The sequence below is a fragment of the Podarcis liolepis genome, assembly GCF_965112155.1.
Source record: "Podarcis liolepis genome assembly, chromosome: 4".
Classification (NCBI taxonomy): Eukaryota; Metazoa; Chordata; class Lepidosauria; order Squamata; family Lacertidae; genus Podarcis; species Podarcis liolepis.
In genome coordinates, this window is record NC_139558.1 from 102,835,688 (window position 1) to 102,860,920 (window position 25,233).

The 25,233-nt window shown below is 49.5% G+C and overlaps 1 protein-coding gene across 2 annotated transcripts in view; it reads left to right on the plus strand.

Moving 5' to 3' along the window:
* Positions 1-23,302, plus strand: part of LOC310705065 (uncharacterized protein) — a 177,096-nt gene extending 153,794 nt beyond the window's left edge. The window contains exons 2-6 of one of the 2 annotated variants that reach the window (XM_083499404.1): positions 6,726-7,218; positions 7,407-7,488; positions 14,400-14,482; positions 15,221-15,347; positions 21,149-23,302. In XM_083499404.1, the coding sequence (XP_083355530.1) occupies positions 6,817-7,218; positions 7,407-7,488; positions 14,400-14,482; positions 15,221-15,347; positions 21,149-23,130 (2,676 nt within the window). In that variant the 5' untranslated portion in view covers positions 6,726-6,816 and the 3' untranslated portion in view covers positions 23,131-23,302. Of the gene's footprint in view, positions 1-6,725; positions 7,219-7,406; positions 7,489-14,399; positions 14,483-14,681; positions 15,348-21,148 lie in introns of both variants that reach the window. The other variant, XM_083499405.1, reaches the window with a different exon arrangement.
* The last annotated feature ends 1,931 nt before the right edge of the window (positions 23,303-25,233 follow it).

The window sequence follows — 25,233 nt, forward strand, 5'->3', positions numbered from 1 at the left end:
TTAATCTTCGGTTTGTCCTTTATTTTTCCAGGCTAGCCAAATAAATCAAGTAGATCAGGGGGCTCTGTCAGGTCAAACTTTCAATTCCATCACTCCTTCTCTTTCCAACATTCCTGATTCTCTCTCCCCCCCCCCCCGTCTTTCTTTCTCCGGCAGCCTGTCTTGGAGAGACGCCATTTTTTAACTGCGTCATAAAAATTCCTCACCGTTCACCAATCTTCTCTCCTTTTGTATTCCACATTCCCCCACAGTTCTTAGAATCCTGCTTATGATTCTTAAAAAACGCGACAATCTTTTTTCTTTCTGGTGTGGAGGGTTATTTTTGTCACATCATATAAAGAAGAAAAAAGAGTTTTTCCTCCACCCCCCCCTTCATTCCAAACATACAGTCTCTTGGTGGTGACACATCAAAAGATTTACGTATCCGTCTGTCGCTCCCGGTCGCAGAGATCCATTACTCAGCAGCCGTATCGTCGAGCTTTGCTTGATATTTTTGCTTCAGCCTCATTTCCAATCATCTGTTTCCAATTATAATTCCGAGCTGAAGCAACCAGCACGCGCTAATTGGAATCGGCATCAGGAAGAGCTGACTTCACCGAGGGCTCATGCCAAGTGTACGGCACCCCCATCTCTCGGATCAGGGGGTGCATTGTGAACACCGCTGGCAAGACAGGATCCCACCACATCCTGGGGGGAAGGGAAGGCTGCCTACTTCCCATAGCAGCCCCTAAATTACCTCGTGTGGGTCAGAGAGATGTTATTGTCGGCCATCTTCCAACGCGCCATCCTAAGGGACCAAAAAGCTAATTGCAGCCCGGATACACTTGCCCAATTCCAACGGAGTCCAATTAGAATTTATATAGCCCCATGGCTCGCCGATGTGGAGTTCCGGTCCCACTTGGTGACGGCGGTCGGCCTGGGCCTTGTAGGCATCCTTGGCGTGGTGCAGTTGCTCCATCAATAGTTGGTGCTGAGACTGGAGCTCCTGGAGCCAATCAGTCACCATGGGGACTGCAGATGCTGGCAGCATGTCCGGGAACAAATGCAAATGGTAACCGTAAGTGGCCTGGAACAGGGTCTGCTGGGTGGAGGTGTTCACCGCATTGTTGTAAGCTAACTCCTCCAATGGCAAGTGGTCAACCCAGTCTGGAGGTACTCCAGGTTCCGGTGGTCAGTTCTCACATCCACCAGGTGTCTTGCCCCCTCAAGATGATGGCCCCAGACCTCAAAGGCCACCTTGATGGCCAGTAGTTCCCGCTCCCACACGGTATAGTTACACTCTGCCAGAAGAAGCTGGCAGGAATAGTAGGCGCAGAGTAACAGCCCCGCATCAGGACCGTGCTACTGGGACAAGACGGCACCGAGAGCCGTACTGGAGGCGTCGGTCTCCACCATGAAGGGACGAGAGGGATTAGGATGCTGTAAAAGCGGCGCCCTCTGGAGACAGGCTTTCAACCCCTGAAACGCCACCTCTGCCTCCTTGTCCCAGGAGAACGGTGTCTTGGGGCACAGCAGTCGGGTCAGTGGGGTGGCGCGATGAACATAGTCCACAATGGAGGTCCAGTAATAGTTGGCGAACCCCAGGAACCGCTGTAGGTCCTTGCGCTTCCGGGGTGCCGCCCACTCCTGAACTGCTGCCACCTTCCCGGGATCCATCTGCACCCCATCAGGTGGAGAGTTGGTGACCGAGGAAGTCCACTGACCGCTTGTGGAACTTTCACTTGCTGAGCTTAGCATACAGGCGTTGCTCTCGCAAGCACTGCAACATGGATCGGACATGACCCTGGTGGCAAGTTGGGTCGTGGGAGTAAATCAGAATGTCATCTAAGTACACCACCATGTACTTGTCTAGCAAGTCCTGGAACACGTGGTTGATATACCGTTGGAACACGGCAGGCGCATTGCACAACCCGAAAGGCATTACCAGGTATTCAAACTCCCCATACCGTGTCCCAAATGCTGTCTTCCACTCATCCCCGGCTTGGATCCGAATCAAATTGTAGGCTCCCCGAAGGTGCAGACTGGTGAACATCTGCGCCCCTTGCACCCTCTCCAGCAACTCTGCAATAAGGGGCAAGGGATACAGGTCTGGGATGGTAATCTTATCCAGGGCCTGGTAATCATGGCAGGGACGAAGCTCCCCACACTTCTTAATGAAGAGTACTGGAGCGGCGGTGGGCGAGGTAGAGGGCCAAATGAACCAGCATTCCAGGTTCTTGCAACGGAAGTCCTACAAGGCTTAGCGCTCTGGCTCCGTAAGACAGTACAGGCGGCTCACAGGCAGGGTCACTCTGGGCTGGAGGTCTATGGCGCAGTCAAAAGACCAATGAGGCGGCAGCTGGTCTGCCCCTGTTCCTCAAACACTTCTTGGTAGTCCTGGTAAACAGCGGGGAGCGTTGACACAGCTTCCCCCGTGGGGGCAGCCACTAGCATCTCAGACCGAGCATGGGGACACAGGTCTGGGAAGCGCACAGTCTGATTGACCCAGTCGATCTGAACATTGTGAGACTCCAGCCAGTCCATCCCTAGCACCAGGGGAAACCGGGGCATGGTGGCAATGTCCAAGGTGCGACCTCCCGGTGCTGCTGGTGACACAGGACCAAGGGCTGAGTCTCCTGAGTAATGGCACCCGAGCGCAGGAGCCGTCCATCAATTTCCTCCACCTGTCCCGGTTCTGGCTTGTCCTGGAGTGGCGCCTGATGATGGGCGGTGAAGGCAGAGTCCATATAGGAGCGGGTTGCCCCTGAATCTACCAGAGCGTAGGTGAGAATCCAGGGCCCGCCAGAGGGGGTATAGACCCACCAGAACCATGAGGTGTTGCAATTCCACTGGTGAGGGCCCATCATGCGATGTCTGGGACCCCAGGTAGCCTGGGCCATCGGCTACTGGGGTTGGCCATTTCCCTGTGGCCGGCGTTTTCTCGGGACAGGATTGGGCATAGTGTCCACTCCCGCCGCAGTAGAGACACATGTTCCCCTCCAGACTTCGAGTCTTCTCCAAGGGGGAGAGGCGAGGCCGCGCTCCCCCAAGCTGCATTGGCTCCTCCAGCGACTTGGCTGTGACCGTGAAACTGCTGGGAAGGACTGGAGCTGGGAGCTGGGAGTGCTGGCGGCCCGGAGCCTGGCGACGGTCCTCCAACCGATCGTCTATCAGCAGGCTCTGTTGAATGAGGGTATCCAGCGTGGCGGGGCGATCCATCATGGCCAGCTGGTCCAGTATCTCATCTGAAAGCCTCTCGAGATACTGGTCCTGAAGACTGCAGTCATTCCAGAACAAGTCCTGTGCCAACAACCAAAATTCTGTGGCGTAGGTGGCCACTGTGGACTTGTCCTGTTTCAACCACTGAATTGCCCGATTGGCTTGACTCCCCTTCTAAGGGTTGCCGAACGCGGTTTCCAGATGGTTGCAAAACCCTGTATAGTCTGTCAGCAAGGGAGAGTCTTGCCGGAGCAGCGGCAATGCCCACTTGGCCACCCGGTCCTTCAGCAAGCTGATCAGGAAGTGCACCTTGGTGCAGTCATCAGGGAAATTCCGGGCTCACCCCTGAATATACAGCTTGGCTTCGGCAAGAAACATGGGAAAGCTGGCCGGGGACCTAATGAATTTCTCTGGTAGGGCCACTGGATACTTGCCAGAAGCTGGGGCGTCGGCACCAGGAGCTGGTAAGGCGTCCAAACGCTGCTGAAGCACTGTAGCTGCATTGCTTAGCTGATGAACGGTGTGGGTCAAGACCTGGTTTTCCTGAGCCAATGCCACCCGCAACTTGGGACTCCAGCAGCTGATCTTCATCCAGAAGCTGAAAGGCAAAAGTCAAGTCTGTCAGTTCCTCACAAAGGGAGGGCTTCTCCACATCCGAGAGTGGGAGGCAAGGAGGGCAGGTCTGAGTCCCTGCTATGGTTCTCCCCAATACTCACCTCTGGGGGAGAGATGTGCAACCACAGCACATCTGCAAAGAGAAGGACATGGGGACAGGTGAGTCCGTCCCTGAGCACCTGGAAAGGCTATTCCAAGAGTTTTCTCCTGGATTCCAAGTCCTACTGCAGGGGAGGGACACCCAGACTAATCCTGGCTTCCTTCAACCAGAATGTGGCTCACCAGGCCAGGGGTAAGCAAACTAAGGCCTGGGGACGGGATGTGGCCCAATCGTCTTCTCAATCTGGCCTGCAGATGATTCGGGAATCAGTTTTTACATGAGTAGAATGTGTCCTTTTATTTAAAATGCATCTCTGGATTATTTGTGGGGTATATGAATTGGTTCACCCCCCCCAACAAAATATAGTCTGACCCCCCCACACACACATGGTCTGAGGGACAGTGGACTGACTCACGGCTGAAAAAGGTTGCTGACCCCTGCCCCAGGCTAACAAGATGGTCAATATCTGGTAACACTCCACCCTTTTAAAATTTAAATAACAAAATGGATCCCAACTTTCAGAGCATGTAAACCACATGAGTGGAAAGACCCCTGTGCCCCTTACAGAAATAGGATTAAATTCCTTCTCCCACCTTTAAAGTAAACTTCTAAGTAACGAAACCAAATCGACCCAAGTCTGCCTTCCTCCACCAATCTGAACTTCACTCTTCAAGCCAAAAGACAACACTTCCCCGTCCCCAGGTGAAACCCCCTGGTCTTTCATTGGTAGAGCTGCCACAACACCAGTGGCGTTTACTTCAGTGCTGCGCGAGGAATGACTGAGTGGGCGGCGAGATGCTTTCAGCCTCGGACACTTGGCGGGTTCTGAAATGGCTGTGCAGGCCAGATTCACGACCCTGGAGGGCAGGATTCATCCCGCAGGACATAGTTTGAGGACCCCTGGTCTACACTGACTGGCAGCAGCTCCCCAGAGTTTCAGGCAGGGATTTCGCCCAGCCCTTGCAGGAGATGTCAGGGGTTGACCCTGGGACATTCTGCATGCCAAGCAGATGCTCTAGGGCTCCCCATATTTCACTAGCCTTTCAATGTTATGCTATTAGCAAGCGTGGAGATTCCACCAGCCGCTTTTGAAAGAGAACACTCACCTGATCAATAGTAATTATTATTTCTGGAAAGGGAAATGACATACTTTTGTTGTGTGCATAAGCGTGCATAAGAACGTATTACTCATTTATGATGAAAATAGGATTTATTTCTTTTGAACCTCGCATGGTTCCTCCTTGACAGCCAGTGCAATGGTTTCAGCAGGGCTAGAACACAGGACCCGCTGCCTTGAGGGACATCTAAGAGCAGTTGGGCAGGGGAAAGGTCTCCCTTGGGAGGTGGTGGACTCTCCTTCCTTGGAGGTTTCTAAGCAGAGATCGGATGGCCATCTGCCATGGATGCTTTAGCTGAGATTCCTGCATTGCTGGGGGTTGGACTAGATGACCCTGGGATCCCCTCCTATCTCTCCACTCCTGAATTCTAGGAGGAGCTTCCTTGCCTCCTGCAAAGCCCTTTTCCCTGCAAGCTCTTCCTCTGGTTTCACCCCCAAAAGGATATCTGGGCATTGGCAGATGCCCCCCTAAATGCATAAAAAATAATACGAATCTGAGAATCTGCCAAGCGAGAGAGGGCTGAGCTGGAGGGACTCGGCTTGGCAAGGGTTAAAGGGAAGTGAGCTGCCTTCCTAGAGAGGACAGGAAGCGAGGGGGGCTGGTCCTCCAGAGCCAAGGCCCCTCCTTCCCCAGTCCTTTCCTTGCTTTGGTGTCTCTGCTGCAAGGGCTGCATCTGGTGAGTCTCCTCTCTCTCCCCCCAGAGGGTGCAGTGGGGAGACGGTGGGGGGGGGGTCCCAGGGCTGCAGCAGGGGAGGAGGCGGGGGGGGGCTGATCTGCTCCTGCAGGGGGGACCCCAAATCAGGGAGGAGAGGGTCCTGCCAGGGAGGGGCCAGGTCTGCCACGCTCTCCTTCCTGCAGATCAGAGGATCCCTGACTCCCACGAAATCTCCCTTCTTTAAACAAAGGAGTCCCTGGGACTTTAACTCTGTGTGACGTCACTCAGCGTCATTGCACAACAGAGGAAACATGTGCAAATGGTTTTCCAAAGCTGAACGAGGAGATGGACTAGCCCCCTCCCCCCACAAAAAAAAAAAACAACGGGCAGGAAGGAAGGAAAAGTAGGAAAGAGAGGCCAGGAATAAAGAGGCTGGCTGCTGCATTGCAAACCAGTTTGTGTTAAGCTATTTAACAGAACAACAAAAAATCAAGGGAGATGTCTTTGGCCCCACCCACCTGGCCCTCAGGGGGTTGGCCAGATACATTCCTGGCCCTCAGGGCAAAGAAAAAGAGCTCTCACCCCACGAATCTGTCTGGACAGCGGCAGAGATTGCAGAAAAGGAGACAGAAGCAGGGAGTGGGGGTGGGGTGGGGGTGGGGTGGGGGTGGGGGGAGCAACTCCAGAGGACCCCCAGGTGAGGACCCCCACTAGAGAAAAGCATCCATTTATCACAAGATACAAATGACTCCCTTGTCATTCGGTTCTGACTTCATTCATTGACTGGAAGGCAGCAGAAACCAGGTTGATTAATCTGACAGAAATCCCTTCCGTTGCCTCCACATTCTGCATTGCTTGAAGCCTAGAAACTTATTTCTTCTCCTCTTCCTCCTCTTTCTTTTCAGAAAGATAGCTCATGGTCTGGGATCTGGTGCAGTCCAGCCCTGGTTCCGAGCAGGACTCATCCATGCTTGCTCAGGGAACCATTTCCCCTCCTGTCCTAGAAATTCTGTAACAGAACAATGTATTTGCTTTGTAGGATTTGCTAGAGCTTCTCATTTAGACGGACAGAACTTGGCAGAAGACCAAAGGGTTCCTTCTGATCTCTCAGAGGCTTCCTGAGAGCACAGATGGATGAGCAAGACTCAGCTGGCCCTGGAACAGGAAGAGGCCATGCCAACCAAACTGGGAGCAGTGGGGGATTCTGGCAAAACTCTGTGCAGAAGATCCTGGGTGAGGAGGACACCCTCCGCTCAGAGGTGCAGAGCCAGCAGGTGAGACAGTTCTGCTGCCAGGAGGCCAAAGGACCCCGAGAGGTTTGCAGCCGACTCTACCACCTTGACCATCTGTGGCTGAAGCCAGAAAGGCACACGAAAGCTGAGATGCTGGACCTGGTGATCTTGGAGCAGTTCCTGGCTGTCCTTCCCCTGGAGATGGAGAGCTGGGTGAGGGACTGCGGAGCGGAGACCAGTTCCCAGGCGGTGGCCCTGGCCGAAGGTTTCCTCCTGAGTCAGGCAGAGGAGAGAAAGCAGGTGAGAGAGACTTTCCTCTGGATACTCCCAAGGGGCTCCAAAGAGGACGGAGAACATCCCATAATGGTCTGCTGATGGCCCATCGGGAAAGCATCCGTGGAATGAGATCTCGCACCCTTCAAGTCTTTGTCATTCTCTTTCTAGTATTTCTCCCCATTCTCTGTTTTGAATCCTTGTTTCTTTTTCAGGGAAAGGATCTCTTTGCAGAAATGGACCTGGATTCCTGTGAGGCAGAGAGGCCTCCGTTGGACACCAGAGAGAGGTCACTGCGTAAGGAGGAAGGTGGTTTTTCTCCACTGGTCTCATTCTCTTGGTTTTCCAACTCATCTGAGGGTTCTTTTCATCTTGTTTTGGGGGGAGACAGTTGGGAACAAGGGTCCAGAGGAGGGGAGATGTATTTCTGCACAAACAAACATATGAAATGGTCACAAACGTCCAAATACTCTCAGTAGGTAAGTCTTTCTCAAAGGCCCACCTGTAGTTAGAGATGCCCTGTGTCAGGGGTTTAGGAGCAGAAGCACGGGCAAGGGAGGAAACAGAGAGCGAAGGGGAGGAGGCAGAAGAAAAGATGAGTGACGACGACGACCCGAGATCTCCTAGTCTTTCCAGTGAATCAGAGGATTCACAGAAAGGAGCACCAGTGGCGAGGGCAAGGGGGGAGTCTAGGGGGGCACCCCAGGAAGACAGAGCCAGAGAGGACTCAGGGGGGAGCAGCTGGAAATCGGGACCAGCGTCACCGCCAGGAAGCAGGGAAGAGGAAGGGAGCCAGGGGGGAAGCGCTGGCAGCTCACCACAGGAGGGAGGACATGAGTCAGGAGTGGCCACACCTCCACAGGAGGGAGGACATGAGTCGGGGATGGCCACACCTCCATCGGGGAGCGAAGAAACGGTTGAGAGGAAAGTGGAAGGTTGGGCGCGCGCGCCAAGTTCAAATGCAGAGGAAGGCGGCGCAGTAAGCAGCCCCGAAAGAGAGCCAGGTCCTAAAGCCCGGCGCAAGGAGGCAGGAGGGTCTGGGTCAGCGTCGGAAGAATCCCGGAAGGAAGAAGCCCCGGGGGGTAGAGGGACCCAGAGGAGGACAGTCAGGAGGAAAAGGTGGAGCAAGGCTAGGATATTAAGTTGGTGCACACAGGGCGGAGACTCAGACGGAGCTTCGCCGACCTAGCTACTAGGCGTAGAGTTGCGCGCAGCAGCGTGAGAATGGAAACTGTAATTCAATAAAGACTTTTACTTAATGACCGCTGGCTAGCGTGATCCTCTGTGAGCTAGGATCTTCAAGCAGCTCTGACAGTAAGCTCCGTCTCTACTTGTGGGCATCTACAGCCTCGAGGAGGGGAGAGACACAGGTGCCTACTAGCAAGCTCACGAACGGCAGACGACATGACGGCTGAGCAGCAGATAGAGGAACTCAGAAACGCGGTGGCACAACTGAACGCCGAGGCTCTAGCATCCAGGAAGAGGGAGGAGGAAGCAGCCGCAGCCTGCAGGGATCTCCAGGTCAGGTTAGACGTGCTGACAAAGCAGACACCCCGGCAGGAGGGCATTGGGTTGGCGAGACGGACAGGCGGGCTGGTCTCTCACTTCGATGGGAACCTGCAACAGTATCCCAACTTTAGAGCCGACGTACTGTGCGCACTGCAACTGCTGCATAAAGACTTTAGAGATGAACAAGAGAGAGTGGGGTTCATCATGTCCCATCTGCATGGGGATGCGAGAGCATGGCTACGCAATTTATGGAGAGATAAGGATCCGGCGCTACAGAATGCAGATGCCTTTATTAAAGCAATGGATGGGTGTTTTTTATCAAGTATTGACGTGGATCTTGCACGGAAGGAGGTGCATGGGCTGAGACAAGGGAGGGCCAGCGTCAGGCAGTACCATGCCCGCTTTTTCGCCTTGGTCAGTGCCCTGGAATGGGACAGAGATTCGGCTCCTGTAAGAGACCTCTTTTGGGAGGGGCTGCATAACTCGATTAAAGATGAGATCGCCAGGGGGGAGAGACCCCGAACCACCCAGGAGGTCGTTCAGAGGGCACTGGCAGTGGGGGTGAGGCTGGAAGGACGTCCGTGGAACAGGGACGAAGGGCGTGGAGGGCGCGAACCAGCCGGGGGCCCCTCCTTCTTTCCCAGGGAAGCAGCGCGGGCGCAATCCACGCCTCCGCCAGGAGGAGGAGCCGAACCTATGGAGGTGGGAGGTGCAAGGGCTCAGTCAGCAACCAGAGCCCTAGCACCAGCAGCAGTGAAAGCGAAGCCTCCTAGAGGGAACAGGAAGTGTTACGTCTGTGAGGAGCCAGGGCATATGGCGAAAGAGTGTCCCCAGAGGCCCCACAAGCTCACTGCAGCCTCAGCAATGGTGACTGCAGCAACACAGCAAGGAGGACCACAGCAGGGAAACGAGGCTGTCTGGCTGGAGGAAGAGGCACTGGGGCCCAGCCAGACGTGTTAGTGACGCAGTCCCCAGCGATTTTACAGCCCGTGAACCCCCTCCCGCCCAAACCAGTAGTGAGGCTCACAGCGTCTCTCCAACTGCCCAATGGAATCACCATGGACGTGCCAATCACCATTGACTCAGGCAGCAATGCGGACTTTATAGGGCAGGACTTTGTCGACAGGCACGCTGTGCAGTTGCTGCCGGCCACACTGCCCCTGCAGGTTGTCACGGTGGATGGCAGGGAGCTGCTCGGGGGGCAAGTGGTGAAGCAGACGCCACCAATGGTGATGCGACTTGGGAATCACAGAGAAATCATCAGCTTCAACGTCACTCGACTATCTGACACGCCCATTGTATTGGGCATGAGTTGGCTGGACAAGCACAGCCCAGCGATGGCTTGGTACCAGAGGCAGCTGACCTTCGGCTCTTCCTTTTGTGCTGAACACTGCATCGTGCCCAGGCAGGAAGGAGAGGAAGAGGAGTCACAGCTGCTGCTAGGCACGCTGCAAGCGATTCCACACAAGTACGCTGAATTTTTGGAAGTTTTCTGCGAGAAGGAGGCAGACAGGCTACCCCCTCACAGACCATATGACTGCAAAATTGACCTGCTGCCGGGGGCGGCGCTGCCTAAAGGGAAACTGTATTCCATGTCAGAGGACGAACTGCAGGAACTCAAAGAGTTCATTGACCATAATTTGCAACGCGGCTTCATCCGGGAGTCGAGGGCAGTGGGGGGCAGTCCCGTATTCTTTGTTAAGAAGCGGGACACGCCCCAGAAAAGACTGGTAGTGGATTACAGGATTTTGAACAGTCTGACTAGGCCATCGGACTTCCCCATGCCCCGTATTGACGACCTCCTCGCAAAGGTACGGAAGGGCAGAGTGTTCACCAAGTTGGACCTGCGGGGGGCGTACAACCTCATTCGCATGCGGGAAGGAGATGAGTGGAAGACAGCCATGTTCACGCCACTGGGGACCTACGAATATAGAGTTATGCCTTTTGGATTGCAAAATGGCTCCCACGTTTTTCAAGCGTTTATGCATCACGTGTTGGCGGGACTTCTCTACAAGACGTGCGTCTGTTTCTTAGATGACATCCTGATCTTTTCGGAGTCGCAGCAGGAGCATGACGGACACGTCAAGGAAGTGCTGAGCAGGCTAAAGCAACATAGGCTCTACGCCAAGCTGGAGAAGTGCCAATTTGACGTGCCGGAGGTGGATTTTCTGGGCTACAAGCTGTCTGACAAGGGGCTCGCCATGGACAGCGCCAAGGTTCGAGCGGTGTTGGATTGGAAGAGTCCGCGCAACCGGAAGGAGGTCCAACGGTTTGTCGGCTTTGCGAACTTCTATCGCAAGTTTATCAAGGGCTTCGCGATGCAGACAGCGGCCATCACTGACACGCTTAGCTCCAAGAAGAAGAAGTTCGTTTGGACAGCGCAGGCGGAGCAGTCCTTTCAGGCACTCAAGCGTCTCTTCGCGTCGGAAGAGCAGCTGCTTCATGTCAACCCCAGCAAGCCGATGAGGGTGGAGACAGACGCCTCGGACAGAGCCGTGGGGGCGGTCCTGTTGCAGAAAGACCCGCAGGGGGTGTGGCGACCGGGAGCGTTTTACTCCAGGAAGCTCAGCAAGTCCGAACAGAACTACACCATCTGGGACAGGGAGTTGCTGGCCATTCACGCAGCGTTCAAGGCGTGGAGGCACTTTCTGATCGGCGCCAAGCACACGGTGCAGGTTTGCACGGACCACAAGAATCTAGAGCACTGGCGCACGGCACAGTTCCTGAACCAGAGGCAGATACGTTGGGCTGAGTTCTTTGCAAACTTCGACTTCCGAATAGAGTATGTCCCGGGGGACACCAACATCATGGCAGACGCTCTCTCCCGTAAGCCACAGTATCTGGAGGACGCAACGCCAGCGGCCGCCATGCACATCTTCGCACCAGCAGTGTGGGCGTGCGCCGCGGCGACCGTGGACCTAGAGGCGGTGCGACGTGCGTTGCAGGAGGACTCCTTCGCACAAGCAAAGATGGCAGAGGTGCAAAGGGGCAAGGCAGCGGCCGACGGTTTCCGGCTACGAGATGGATTGCTCATCCGAAAAGGGGCCATCTACGTGCCGGGAGACGAACTTCGAGCCAAGGTGCTGCAGCAGCTGCACGACGCGCCCACGGCCGGGCACTTTGGCAAGGAGAAGACGGTGGAATTAGTAGCCAGGGATTTCTGGTGGCCTGGAATGAGAGGGGAGGTCGCAGACTACGTGGCGAGGTGCAACACCTGCCAGAGGGCCAAACCAGTGCACAAACCGCCGGCCGGACTGTTGGAACCGCTGCAAACTCCGGTCGAACCTTGGGAAAGTGTGGCTCTGGACTTTGTCACGGATCTGCCCAGCTCAAGGGGCAAGACGGCAGTGCTGGTGGTGGTGGACCTGTTTTCCAAGATGGCGCATTTCATTCCGTGTGCGAAGGTGGCCACGGCGGAGCAAACCGCCAAACTGTTCATAGACCACGTGTTCAAGGTTCATGGTCTGCCACGGTCTATTCTGTCCGACCGGGGGCGGCAGTTCATCTCGAATTTCTGGCAGAAGCTGATGGGCTTCCTGAACGTCAAGATCAACCTGGCGTCGGCGAGACACCCGCAGACCAACGGGCAAGCGGAGCGGGTCAATGCCATCATGCAGCAGTACCTGAGATGTTATGCAAATCAACAGCCTGCGACGTGGGTGGATTACCTACCGCTTGCCGAGTTCGCCTACAACAACACGAAGCACATGTCCACGGGGGTCACGCCGTTCTTCGCCAACAACGGGAGGCACCCCAGAACCTTCCCGGGACTGGAAAGAATGGGGGAGGGGGAGCCGCAGACAGCAGATGCGTTCGCGTCGGAGCTGCAGGAGGTCCACGATCAGCTGAGGCGCCACCTGGAGCTGGCCAAGCACGCATACAAGGTACAAGCAGACAAGCACAGAAGGGTTGGAGAAGAGCTCCACGTGGGAGACTGGGTTTGGTTAGCAGCCCACGCAGTGCCGGCCAGGTCGTTGGCCAAGAAGAAACTAGGGCATAAGCAACTGGGGCCCTACCAAGTCGAAGAGCAGGTCAACCCGGTAGCTTTCAGACTGGCACTTCCGGAGGGTTCCAGAATGCATCCGGTATTCCACAGATCGGTGCTCACTCCCTACAAGGCACCGCACAGGTTCCAGGAACCCGGAACAGCGCCGAGTCCGGTCAGAGACAGAACAGGGCACGCGGAAGTGGCACAGAAGGAGCGCATCAACGAAGTCACTGAGATTTTGGACTCCAGATGGGGGGAAGAGGGGGTAGAATACTTTCTCGCCAAGGAGGGCACCCCGGCCAGTGCGAACAGCTGGGTGCCGGGCTACGCCTTGGACGAACCTCTCCTCAAAGACGAGTTTCATGCCCTCTTTCCCCATAGACCTATGCCAGCAGAATATTTTGACGACTGGCTTTTCACGCCCACACTTTCGGCCAGCACTTTCCGGGGGTTCGACTCGGACGAGGACCCGACACAAGACGTCCGTTCCCCGGAGGGGTCACCCTCGGGATCTGCATCAGAACCCTCGTATTGGTGGGACGATAGGCCAGAGGAGCAGTGGCGCAGACGGTGGCTGGAAGGCCCAGGACGAGCAACACCGACAGGAGGAAGTGAGGGAGAGACGGACATGGACGTTTTCGGGGACGACCCTGGTTTCGAGCACGGCGGCACAGAGATGGAAGCGGAGGTGACTGTCGTCGACGAGAGCGGGGAGGAAGACCCGGGAGACTTCAGATGGAGGCCTGCCACGGGAAGCGACCGATACCCGACGTTCGTCCCTTTGCAACAGCAGCCCCCAGCTCCAGCACCGGAAGGAGGGGAGGGGGGAATGGGGGGCTTCGAGGGGGGGATGGATGTCAGGGGTTTAGGAGCAGAAGCACGGGCAAGGGAGGAAACAGAGAGCGAAGGGGAGGAGGCAGAAGAAAAGATGAGTGACGACGACGACCCGAGATCTCCTAGTCTTTCCAGTGAATCAGAGGATTCACAGAAAGGAGCACCAGTGGCGAGGGCAAGGGGGGAGTCTAGGGGGGCACCCCAGGAAGACAGAGCCAGAGAGGACTCAGGGGGGAGCAGCTGGAAATCGGGACCAGCGTCACCGCCAGGAAGCAGGGAAGAGGAAGGGAGCCAGGGGGGAAGCGCTGGCAGCTCACCACAGGAGGGAGGACATGAGTCAGGAGTGGCCACACCTCCACAGGAGGGAGGACATGAGTCGGGGATGGCCACACCTCCATCGGGGAGCGAAGAAACGGTTGAGAGGAAAGTGGAAGGTTGGGCGCGCGCGCCAAGTTCAAATGCAGAGGAAGGCGGCGCAGTAAGCAGCCCCGAAAGAGAGCCAGGTCCTAAAGCCCGGCGCAAGGAGGCAGGAGGGTCTGGGTCAGCGTCAGAAGAATCCCGGAAGGAAGAAGCCCCGGGGGGTAGAGGGACCCAGAGGAGGACAGTCAGGAGGAAAAGGTGGAGCAAGGCTAGGATATTAAGTTGGTGCACACAGGGCGGAGACTCAGACGGAGCTTCGCCGACCTAGCTACTAGGCGTAGAGTTGCGCGCAGCAGCGTGAGAATGGAAACTGTAATTCAATAAAGACTTTTACTTAATGACCGCTGGCTAGCGTGATCCTCTGTGAGCTAGGATCTTCAAGCAGCTCTGACACCCTGTTTCACCTGTGAGAGAAGCAGGCACTCCTGGCATCCTGCTTACCTTTTTTCTCTTGCAGGTGGCAGAAGGATGCCGGCAAGACCTCCTGATCCGCCTTTTCATGGGGGCAGAAGGGAAGCAGCGGCTGTGGAACCAGATCAGGTCAGGGGAAGCTGCCTTGTGGGGACAGAGGCCGAGGGATGGAGCAATGTCATGGACTGGTTGGGCACAGAGGAATGGTGGGAGGAAGCAGCCGGGGAACCAGGAAGGGAAGATGGCTCAGAGCCGAAGGAGTGGAGGTGGAGGAAGGATGAGCGGTCAGAGGAAGAAGAGGGAAAAGACTGGGAAGAGGAGGTGTCAGAAGCTGAAGGGGAAACAGGGCTTAGTGAGCTGGGAGACTCTGTGGCAGAATGCAGTGCAGAATCAGAGGCAGAAGAGGAAGGAGGCGAGTGGGAGAGGAAGGTCGAGAGGCTGAGGTGAGTCTAGAGAAGGAGGAACCACCGGGGGCTCCCTCTCCTTTTGCCAGAAGCCACCCTCCCTGCTTGTCTCTCAGACCCAGGAGACCCCCTGCAGTGCAGGAATCTCTGCTAGATCATCCAAGACCAAAAGAGGCTTATTTTATTTCTAGATTGATAACTGAATGCAAAAATTTGTTTCTAAGCAGGGGACAAATGAGAACAAATAGTGGCCTGAAAACACAAGGTGGAGTACCACCTATTTGGACAAAGACGAATACCCATAATTGAAATGCAGAATAAAATAAGCATCCATAAATAAAATGTGCAGCAAAGCAATCCTATTGAAACAACACCGCAATTAACAGGAAGGAAACAACAGAGCATTGTGGAGCAGATCATATTTCTGCTGTCTCAGAGGAGGACTTTTCCCTTTTTCTTTTAGGGTCCAGTGTGCTTTGAAGATGTCGCTGTTCGTTTCACGGACGAGGAGTGGGCGTTGCTGGATCCTGACCAGAGAGCTCTGCATAAGGACGTCATGCAGGAGAATCGTGGGATCGTGGCCTCTCTTGGTAAGGCTCCCTGTGTGATCGTCATATCTGCCTGGAAATACAAAAAATACCTCTATGTGACCAACCTCATATATTTTCACAGAGCTCAACAGCGCCCCCTGCAACACCTGGGAACCTAACACCCCCACAATAAACAGTAAATTACAGTTTTTTCTTTGAACAATCTTCTTCAAATTATTCCTTTTTCTACCACGATTGGGCTGGTCTGAACTGCCCAGGCCATATTCAATGTCAGCTTCAGAAAGATAAATAGCTTCAGGTTTTCTGTTTTTGCTCCTGTCAGTCTTGGATTGACCAAAGAGACGACTGACATTGGAGATGGAGGGGATGCCATGACTGGGCCAAACAAAATTCATCCCATAACAACAACAACAATAATAATAAACTTAACATTTTCCGGAAGAGGACTGTTCTTAAATGGAGGTACCACTGTAGTAATAATAATAATTTTTTATTTCTACCCTGCCCATCTGGCTGGGTTCCTCCAGCCATTCTGGGTGGCTTCCAACATATATATAAACATGAAACATAAATAATTATAATCTGATCCCATATAAAAAGAACATTAACTTTTTTTTTTTTTTTACCAATCAATTTTTATTGTTTTCTTTACACCGTCATTTTACAATACATTAAATCACATATATACTTTTAGCTCTGCCAAGCTTGTGACTTCCCTCCTTCCCTTCAGCAGGTATCCCTTATTTTCTCCAGTCGCGTATTTTAATTTGTAACCTTGTATCTGTCTTATACATTGTAGGAGTTATTTCAATCCTGCCAGGGTTTTTAAATTTTTTACAATTATCCTTTAAGTACACAGTACATTTACTCCAACTTTCCTGAAATCTCTGATCGTCCTGATCCCGAATCCTGCCAGTCAGTTTGGCTAATTCCGTGTAGTTCATCATTTTCGTCTGCTACTCCACAATGGTGGGAACTTATTGTAATTTCCAGTTTGGGGCCAATATATTCCTTGCCGCAGCTGTGGCGTACTTAAATAGCCTTTCGTCTGTTTTCTTAACCTCCTTCCCCATCAAACCCAACAAAAAAGCCTCTGGTTTTTTGGGAAAGGTATATTTAAGTACTTTCTTAAGTTCATTATAGATCAACTCCTAAAAATTCTTGACTTTATCACAAGTCCACCACATATGATAGAAGTCTCCATCCACCTTTTTACATTTCCAGCATTTCTTATCCCTCATCCTATACATTTTCGCCAGTTTTACTGGTGTTAAATGCCACCTATATATCATCTTCATTAAATTTTCTTTTAAAGCCGTACACGCCGTGAATTTCATACTTTTGTTCCATAATTTTAGCCATGCATCCAGTTCAATAGTATGCCTAAAATCTATATCCCATTTTATCATTGCTTCTTTCACCTCTTCAACTTTTGAAACCATTCTAATAACAAATCATATATCTTAGATAGTATTCTACCTCTGCCTTCCTCTAATTCTAACTGAAATCTTGATTTTTTTATCCTTAAACCCGGCTTTCCTTTTATCCTCACTCAATATATCATTCACCTGATGGTATTGCAACCAACCTGTAAACATGCCCTCTCTTTACTCTTATGGTTTAAGTTTTAACCCTTGTTCCATTTTTCTAATAATTTCCTCATAGGTGGCTCACCTTCCTTCCATATTTACTTTTTTAACTGTCAGTACCGCTATTGGCGATATCCACCATGGAGTTTTCCTTTCCAATAAATATTTGTTTCTTTCCCATACTTCATAAATTGACCTTCTGATCACGTGGTTTAAAAAATATCATACCGCAGGTACGAGTGCCACCCGTACCTGTTGTCATGACCTTCTAAATCCAATAGGTCCGTATTTTCCAATGTTATCCATTCCTTTAACAATATGAGACAGGATGCTTCATAATAGAGATTCATACCTGGTAAGGCAAATCCACCTCTTTCTTTTTCATGTATCAACATTTTCATTTTGATCCTCGGCTTCTTTCCCTGCCAGACAAATCTTGACACTATTTTTTGCCATTCTCTACATTGTCCTGTCCTTTTAATCAATGGAATTGTTTGGAATAAGAATAACATTCTAGGTAAAACGTTCATCTTAATCACCGATATTCTGCCCAAAAAGGATAATTTCAAACTGTTCCAAATTTCTAAATCCTTCTTAATCTCTCTCCATGTGGTTTCATAATTATCTTTATACAATTTTTTCCCCTGTTGTCAACCAAATTCCAAGGTATTTCACTTTCTTAACCACCATAATTCCTGTCCTGTGTTGCAATTCCTCTGTCTCTTCTTTATTCATATTTTTTAAAAGCATTTTGGTCTTATTTCTATTGAGTTTGAATCCCGCAACTTTTCCAAATTCCTCCATTCTCTCTAGGGCTTTTTGTACACTGTACACTGTTCTTTGGGTCTTCTAATGTTAAAACTAAATCATCAGCAAACGCTTTTACTTTAAACACTTTCGATCCCACCTTAATACCTCTGATTTCTGACACTTCTCTCAAATTCTTGTTTAATACCTCCAAAGGTGTTCCCGCCCCGCCGCCCGGCTTCGGAGGAGGTCCGAGGACAGTGGGGAAGACGCGCTGCGCTTCCCCGCTGTCCCGGAGATTTCCATATGGGCTTTCTTCTTGCGAAGCAAGCCCATAGGGAACTTCGTCTTGCGAAGCGCCTCCAAAACGGAAAACCCTTTCGTCTAGCGGGTTTTCCGTCTTGCGAGGCGTTCGTCTTGCGGGGCACCACTGTATGTTTTTGGTAGTTTCCCTTCATTTGTGTCTCACCTTTTCGTTGATCTATCCAAATCTGGAATAACCACACTGTTGAAATCCCCCATTACTATCACTCTCTGATCCAAAAATTCTGATAATGTTTCATTGAGCTTCGAATAAAAGTCGGCTTTTTTGTCATTAGGTGCGTAGATTCCCACATGATTACCTTTCCCCCCTGGAACGTAATTTGCAGTATCAGCACTTTCCCCTCCTCATCTTTATAAAATAATTTTGGGTCATATTTCTCCTTTATATACAATACAACCCCTCTTTTCTTGTTTGTGTCTGAGGCAATAAAGTCTTTCCCCAATCTTTTAGTTCTTAAAATCCTCTTATGTTTCCTTGCGACATGTGTTTCCTGTAAACAGGTTATATCTAAATTCCGTTTAATCAAGACAGGTTTGATTTTGTGCCTGCCTTCTATTTTTATTTTTAAGTCCATTCACATTCCATGAAAGTATTTTCAGAGCCTTTTTCTGGTTTGTTTAAGTCTACTATCAAACTTGGGGGTCCTTGTTATTATTATCCTCCTCTTCCTCTTCCTCTTCTTCCCCTCTCCCTTTCTCCTCTTCAGACTGGTCTTGTCCTGGTCTTACCTTCTCCACTTTTCCCAACTCTTTATCATATCTTCTGGAGAATTTTTCCAGATCCTGAAGGCTACTTAGTTTGAACCTCTTGTCTTTGTAATAGAAGGAAATCCTTCTGGAAATTCCCATCTATGCTGGATTCCATTTTGCTTTAACTGGCCAACTGGTTGGTGGCAGCGGATTAGTGGAGTACGGGTCAATAGTCCGTGAGGTGACTGGGGGCTCAGTACAAACACCACAGTTGGCGCCATAGATTTCTGATTGGGTTAATGTTTGGGCTATTCCCAAGCCATTCCAGCAGTGCAATAGGATTATCTTTAAAGCAGCTTTTGCACACAGCAACGACATGGAGCTGAATCCTGTTGAAAGAGGAAAGAAAGAAAGAAAGATTTGTATAAATATATATAGAAATGCTTCAGTATCTGGGAAAAGATCACTTGTGGAACGCTTCAGTTTGGGCTCAAGTATTTCATTTATATATTTGGGGGCATTTACATTCCTATTAATGATTCAAATTCTGCCCACACTTTTGCTGCCATACAACCCCAGATCATCACACTACAGTGGAAGCTTAACTTACAACCATAATCCATTCCGGAGGTCCGATCATAACTAGAAACGTACATAAGTAGAGGCACCCTTTTCAAGAGAAAGTAATGGAAAAGTGAATTGATCCATTCTAGACAATGAATAACAGCCCCAAAACAGCAATTTAACATGGATTTTACTCTCTAACAAGACCATAGATCCATAAAATGAAGGCAATAATCAGTGTACTGTACAATAAAATAAATAAGACAGCATTGTTGATGAAAAAAATAAACTTTTTTCCCCCTTACGTGCACTGTGGATGGGTGGGCTTATCTGGCTATAAGCTGGTGGTAGAGCAACGGTCAGTAAAGAGCTGATTCACTTTGGCCAGGGTCATGCTTTTTTCTTGCCAGGCCAGGTTCTTCTCTAGACTTCCTCAGGTTGGTTCCTCGGCAGGGTTTGGGGCTGCAGTGCGCCCTGCTATGCCTCTTGCAGGCAGCACCTCTTCCACAGATTCGAGGGTGGGATGGGGCCCTCTCCCCGGCAGCAGAGGCCTCAGTGCTGCTCTGCAGCTGGCGGGGAGAGTTCCAGTAAACTGAAGGCCTCTCCCCAGCGGCAAAGGCTCCATCACTGCCCTGCAGCCGGCTGGGCGAGCTCCGGGCTGCTGGCAAGACCTCTGTCTCTAGAGGAAAGTTCATAAGTCGAAGCACCAAATGAAGGTCATAACTGGAATGGTACAAAAGTAGAGCCGTACGTAAGTCAAGGATCTACTGTTTCTGGGTGTTTCACGGTCGGTGTAATGCAAGTAGGATGTAAATGTTCTCTGATTCTTCTCCTTGCATGTTTCATGCCATCACTACCAAACAAGGAGATTTGGGTCTCATCGCTCCAAATAACACTGTCCCATTGTTCCACTGTCCAGTTAACACGGGTTTAATCTTTTCAACTTTTGCTTAAGAGATTACAATGGCTTTTTCCTTATAATTCTAACATTTAGACCAGTCCTTGCACTTAACTTCACATTACATTGCGCCATGTCATCTTGTATACACCCAGATGATTTTCTTCTGTCATGTAGGGACAGTCTCTCCATTCTTCGATCGTCACTTGCCTTTGTGACCCTTTCCTGCCTTAACCAGTCTGATTTTCTAGTGACTGAGTATCCTTATACCTCTTCAAAAATACAGAAAGGCCAGCTTTGGTTAAGTTTTTCCTAATCTTTTCATCTAATTTCTTCATAACTGTAGCCTTGTTCACTTAATAGTACAATCTTACATTGCTTTCTGGGTGACCAGTCAACGCTTTGTGCCATTTCTATAATTTTATTATGTTTTACAACCTCACTAAATGAAAGAACACAAAAAACCAACTAACTTGATAGCAATCACATAACACACTGAAAATGTCAGCCTAAGCAAGTGGTGCCTCCTTTTTCTGGTTATTTGGCTATAACGTTTGATAAAATACAGGTAATTGAAGAAACTTTGTTGGATTGCTTTCTTGATTAAATTATCTTTCCATTGATATATAACTTTATGATATCCCCAAAGAAGTGCACACTTCTTCAGATACACTGAAACATCTGAAGAAGTGTGCATGCACACGAAAGCTCATACCAAGAACTAACTTAGTTGGTCTTTAAGGTGCTACTGGAAGGAATTTTTTTATTTTGACTATGGCAGACCAACACGGCTACCTATCTGTAACCAAAAGAAGTGGTGTTTTGAGCCATCAAACCTCTGAAATACACTTTTTTCTAAAAGGCTTCCACAATTTTGACCACTACTGTATATCAAATAAAGCAAAATTCAACACCTCATCAGAATCTTATAATAAACAAACAACACAGGTAATGAACACACACCCAATTACCTTCAGTTCTTCTCCATTTGTTCCTGAGGCTCTAATCCATTTTTGTTTCCATTGCAGATTGTGATGAATTGGAAATCGAGAACAAAGGTGACCACAACAAAATCCCCAGAGAGGAGAAGCCACATAAAAATTTGGAGTATGGAGAAAGCTGCAGTCAGAGCTCCCAATCCACTTCCCATGAACAAAATTTCATTGGAAAGAAACTCTATCAGTGCATGGAATGTGGAAAGAGCTTCCCTCAGAGTTCCAATCTCACTTCCGATCAAATAATTCATACAGGGGAGAAGCCCTATCAGTGTGTGGAATGTGGAAAGAGATTCAGGAGGAGCTCCGATCTCACCACCCACCAAAGAATTCATACAGGGGAGAAACCCTATCAGTGTGTGGAATGTGGAAAAAGCTTCAGTCAGAGCTCCCATCTTATTTCCCATCAAAGAATTCATACAGGGGAGAAACCCTATAAGTGTGTGGATTGTGGAAAAAGCTTCACTGATAGTTCTAAACTCACTTCCCATCAAAGAGTTCATACAGGGGAGAAACCCTATCAGTGTGTGGAATGTGGAAAGAGCTTCAGTCACAGCCACAGTCTCACTTTCCATCAAACAATTCATACAGGGGAGAAACCCTATCAGTGTGTGGAATGTGGAAAGAGCTTTAGGAAGAGCTCTGATCTCACTTCCCATCACAGAATTCATACAGGGGAGAAACCCTATCAGTGTGTGGAATGTGGAAAGACCTTCAGTCAGAGTGCCCATCTCACTTCCCATCAAAGAATTCACAAAGGGGAGAAACCCTATCAGTGCATGGAATGTGGAAAGAGCTTTACAGATAGCTCCTCCCTCACTTCCCATCACAGAATTCATACAGGGGAGAAACCCTATCAGTGTGTGGAATGTGGAAAGAGCTACACTCATAACTCCTCTCTCACTTCACATCAAAGAATTCATACAGGGGAGAAACCATATCAGTGTGGGGAATGTGGAAAGAGCTTCAGGATGAGCTCTGATCTCACCAAGCATCAGAGAATTCATACAGGGGAGAAACCCTATCAGTGTGGGGAATGTGGAAAGAGCTTCAATCAGAGCTCCTCTCTCACTTTCCATCAAAGAATTCATACAGGGGAGAAACCATATCAGTGTGTGGAATGTGGAAAGAGCTTCACTGATAGCTCCTCTCTCACTTCCCATCAAAGAATTCATACAGGGGAGAAACCCTATCAGTGTGGGGAATGTGGAAAAAGCTTCAGAAAAAGCTCCGATCTCACTAAGCATCAGAGAATTCATAAAGGTGAGAAACCCTATAAGTGTGTGATATGTGGAAAGAGCTTCACTGATAATTCCAAACTCACTTCCCATCAAAAAGTTCATACAGGGGAGAAACCCTATCAGTGTGTGGAATGTGGAAAGAGCTTCATTTACAGCCACAGTCTTGCTTTCCATCAAAGAATTCATACAGGGGAGAAACCCTATCAGTGCATGCAATGTGGAAAGAGGTTCACTGATAGCTCCTCTCTCACTTCCCATCAAAGAATTCATACAGGGGAGAAACCCTATCAGTGTGTGGAATGTGGAAAGAGCTTCAGTCAGAGCTCCTCTCTTACTTTCCATCAAAGAATTCATACTGGGGAGAAACCCTATCAGTGCGTGGAATGTGGAAAGAGCTTCACTGATAGCTCCTCTCTCACTTCCCATCAAAGAATTCATACAGGGGAGAAACCCTATCAGTGTGGGGAATGTGGAAAGAGCTTTAGAAAAAGCTCCGATCTCACTAAGCATCAGAGAATTCATACAGGGGAGAAACCATATCAGTGTGTGGAATGTGGAAAGAGCTTCAGTCAGAGCTCCTCTCTCACTTTCCATCAAAGAATTCATACAGGGGAGAAACCCTATCAGTGTGTGGAATGTGGAAAGAGCTTCATTAAGAGTTCCTCTCTCACTTCCCATCAAAGAATTCATACAGGAGAGAGAGAAAGGGATGTGGCATACATACAGAGATTAGCTGAAGAATCAAGAAACGAAATGGAAATTAAAAGACTATGAGGAAATAAAAGATTTGCAGAGTTGGTTACACTACAAACAATTACGTGGAATCTATGAGGAAGATAATAAGAAAGCATTTAGTTATACATTTTCTAGATTTCAAAAGGGAGTTATAGAAGAAGTGAAGCAGCTGAAGAAAGTGTATAATATTTTGCTAGAACAGGAAACAAAAGATGAGGAGGGAAAAATCGGTCATGATCAAATGGGCACCAGATATAGGACATAACATACAATTTGAGGACTGGGAAAAATTGTGGAAAGTAGATTTGAAATTTACAGACTGTTCTCTTTTGAAAGAAAACTATATGAAAATGATGTATAGTTCGTATATTACACCAGTACTGATAGCAAAAATGTATAAAACTGGGTCAAATATATGTTGGAAATATAAAGAAAAAGAAGGGACTTATAATCACATGTGGTGGGAATGTAGAGAAGTTTTAAAATTGTGGGAAATGATATATAATGAATTGAAAAATATGTTCAAATTGACATATGTAAAAAAACCCAGAAATATTCTTGTTAGGGATTGGAGGACAAGACCTGCCAAGGAAAAGAAAGAATTTATTTATGTATGCTAAAACAGTGGCGAGAGTCTTGTTCACAGAAGGATGGAAGAATGAGGAAATCCCAATGAAAGAACAGTGGCAAGAAAAATTGATGACCTATGTGGAATTGCCTAAATTGACATATAAACTGTTTGAAAAGGACAACTGTGACTTCAAGGAAGAATGGGAACTTTTTACAAACTATCTAAAAAGACATCAAAATAAACTGGAGTCCTTGGCAGGTTTTCAATAAACATCCATAAATTTATTAGTTGAACACATGATAGATAAGGCAAGGATATGTACAATTTTATAACATGCAGAAAACAATATATGCAAAGAAATCAGGGAGGGGAGCTGAGGGAAGTCCATGGTGGGTGGGAGAGGGAGGGTTGGGGGGGAGGGGGAAATAATGTAATTGATTATGAGGGTGGATAAATTGTTATGCTGAAATTGTTTAATAAAAAATATTTTTTTAAAAAAAAAATTATACAGGGGAAAACCCTATCAGTCCTTTGAATGTGGAAAGAGCTTCAGTCACAGCCACAGTATCACTTTCCATCAAAGAATTCATACAGGGGAGAATCTCTATCAGTGTGTGGAATGTGGAAAGAGCTTCAATCAGAGCAGCAAACTAACTTCCCATCAAAGAATCCATACAAAGGTCGGCAAAACCATTATACAGCTTTAGGACCCGGGCAAAGGGTTAAACCATAGAGCCTAGGACTTGCCGATCAGAAGGTTGGCAGTTCAAATACCTGTGACGGGGTGAGCTCCCGTAACTTGGTCTCTGCTCCTGCCAACCTAGCAGTTCGAAAGCACACCAAAGTGCAAGTAGATAAATAGGTACCGCTCCGGCAGGAAGGTAAACGGTGTTTCCATGCGCTGCTGGCCACATGACCCGGAAGCTGTACATCTCATAAAGTGAGATGAGCTTTGCAACCCCAGAGTCGGTCACGACTGGACCTAATGGTCAGGGGTCCCTTTACCTTTACCTTTAAATCCACACCTTTATAAGCAGGCCTTTGGTTGATTGACATCTAATGCACTTTTAACGTGGTGTTTTGTGTTTTTGTGTTGTAACATTCCTGAGACCTGTGGGTGTAGGGAATAGGCACCAACTCTTAAAGGCCTAGGGGCCTTTGCCCCACCCCCAATAAAATATTTAAGGATGCCACCCCCCAGTTTCTGGTGGGGTTTTTTCAAACACAACCTTTTATTCTTCTGCAACTTGCCATACAATTTCGCTTTCAATTTGCCCTCTTAAAAAATAAAAAATAAACGCACAAAAGTCATGAGGAAAAACAACGTACAAAAAGATACAAACATGGACAGGTCCCATCTTTGTGGGCAAAATGGAAAAGTTGCTTTGAAGCAGGCTTTCCCAAACTTGGGTCCCCAGCAGCTCCTGGACTACAGTTCCCATCATCCCTTCCCATTGGTCCTGCTAGTTAGGGATGATGGGAGTTGTAGTCCAAAAACAGCTGGAGACCCAAGTTTCCTTTAAAGGGAAAGTAGGCTGGCCCTGTGACACCCTCTGCTGGCCAAAATCACT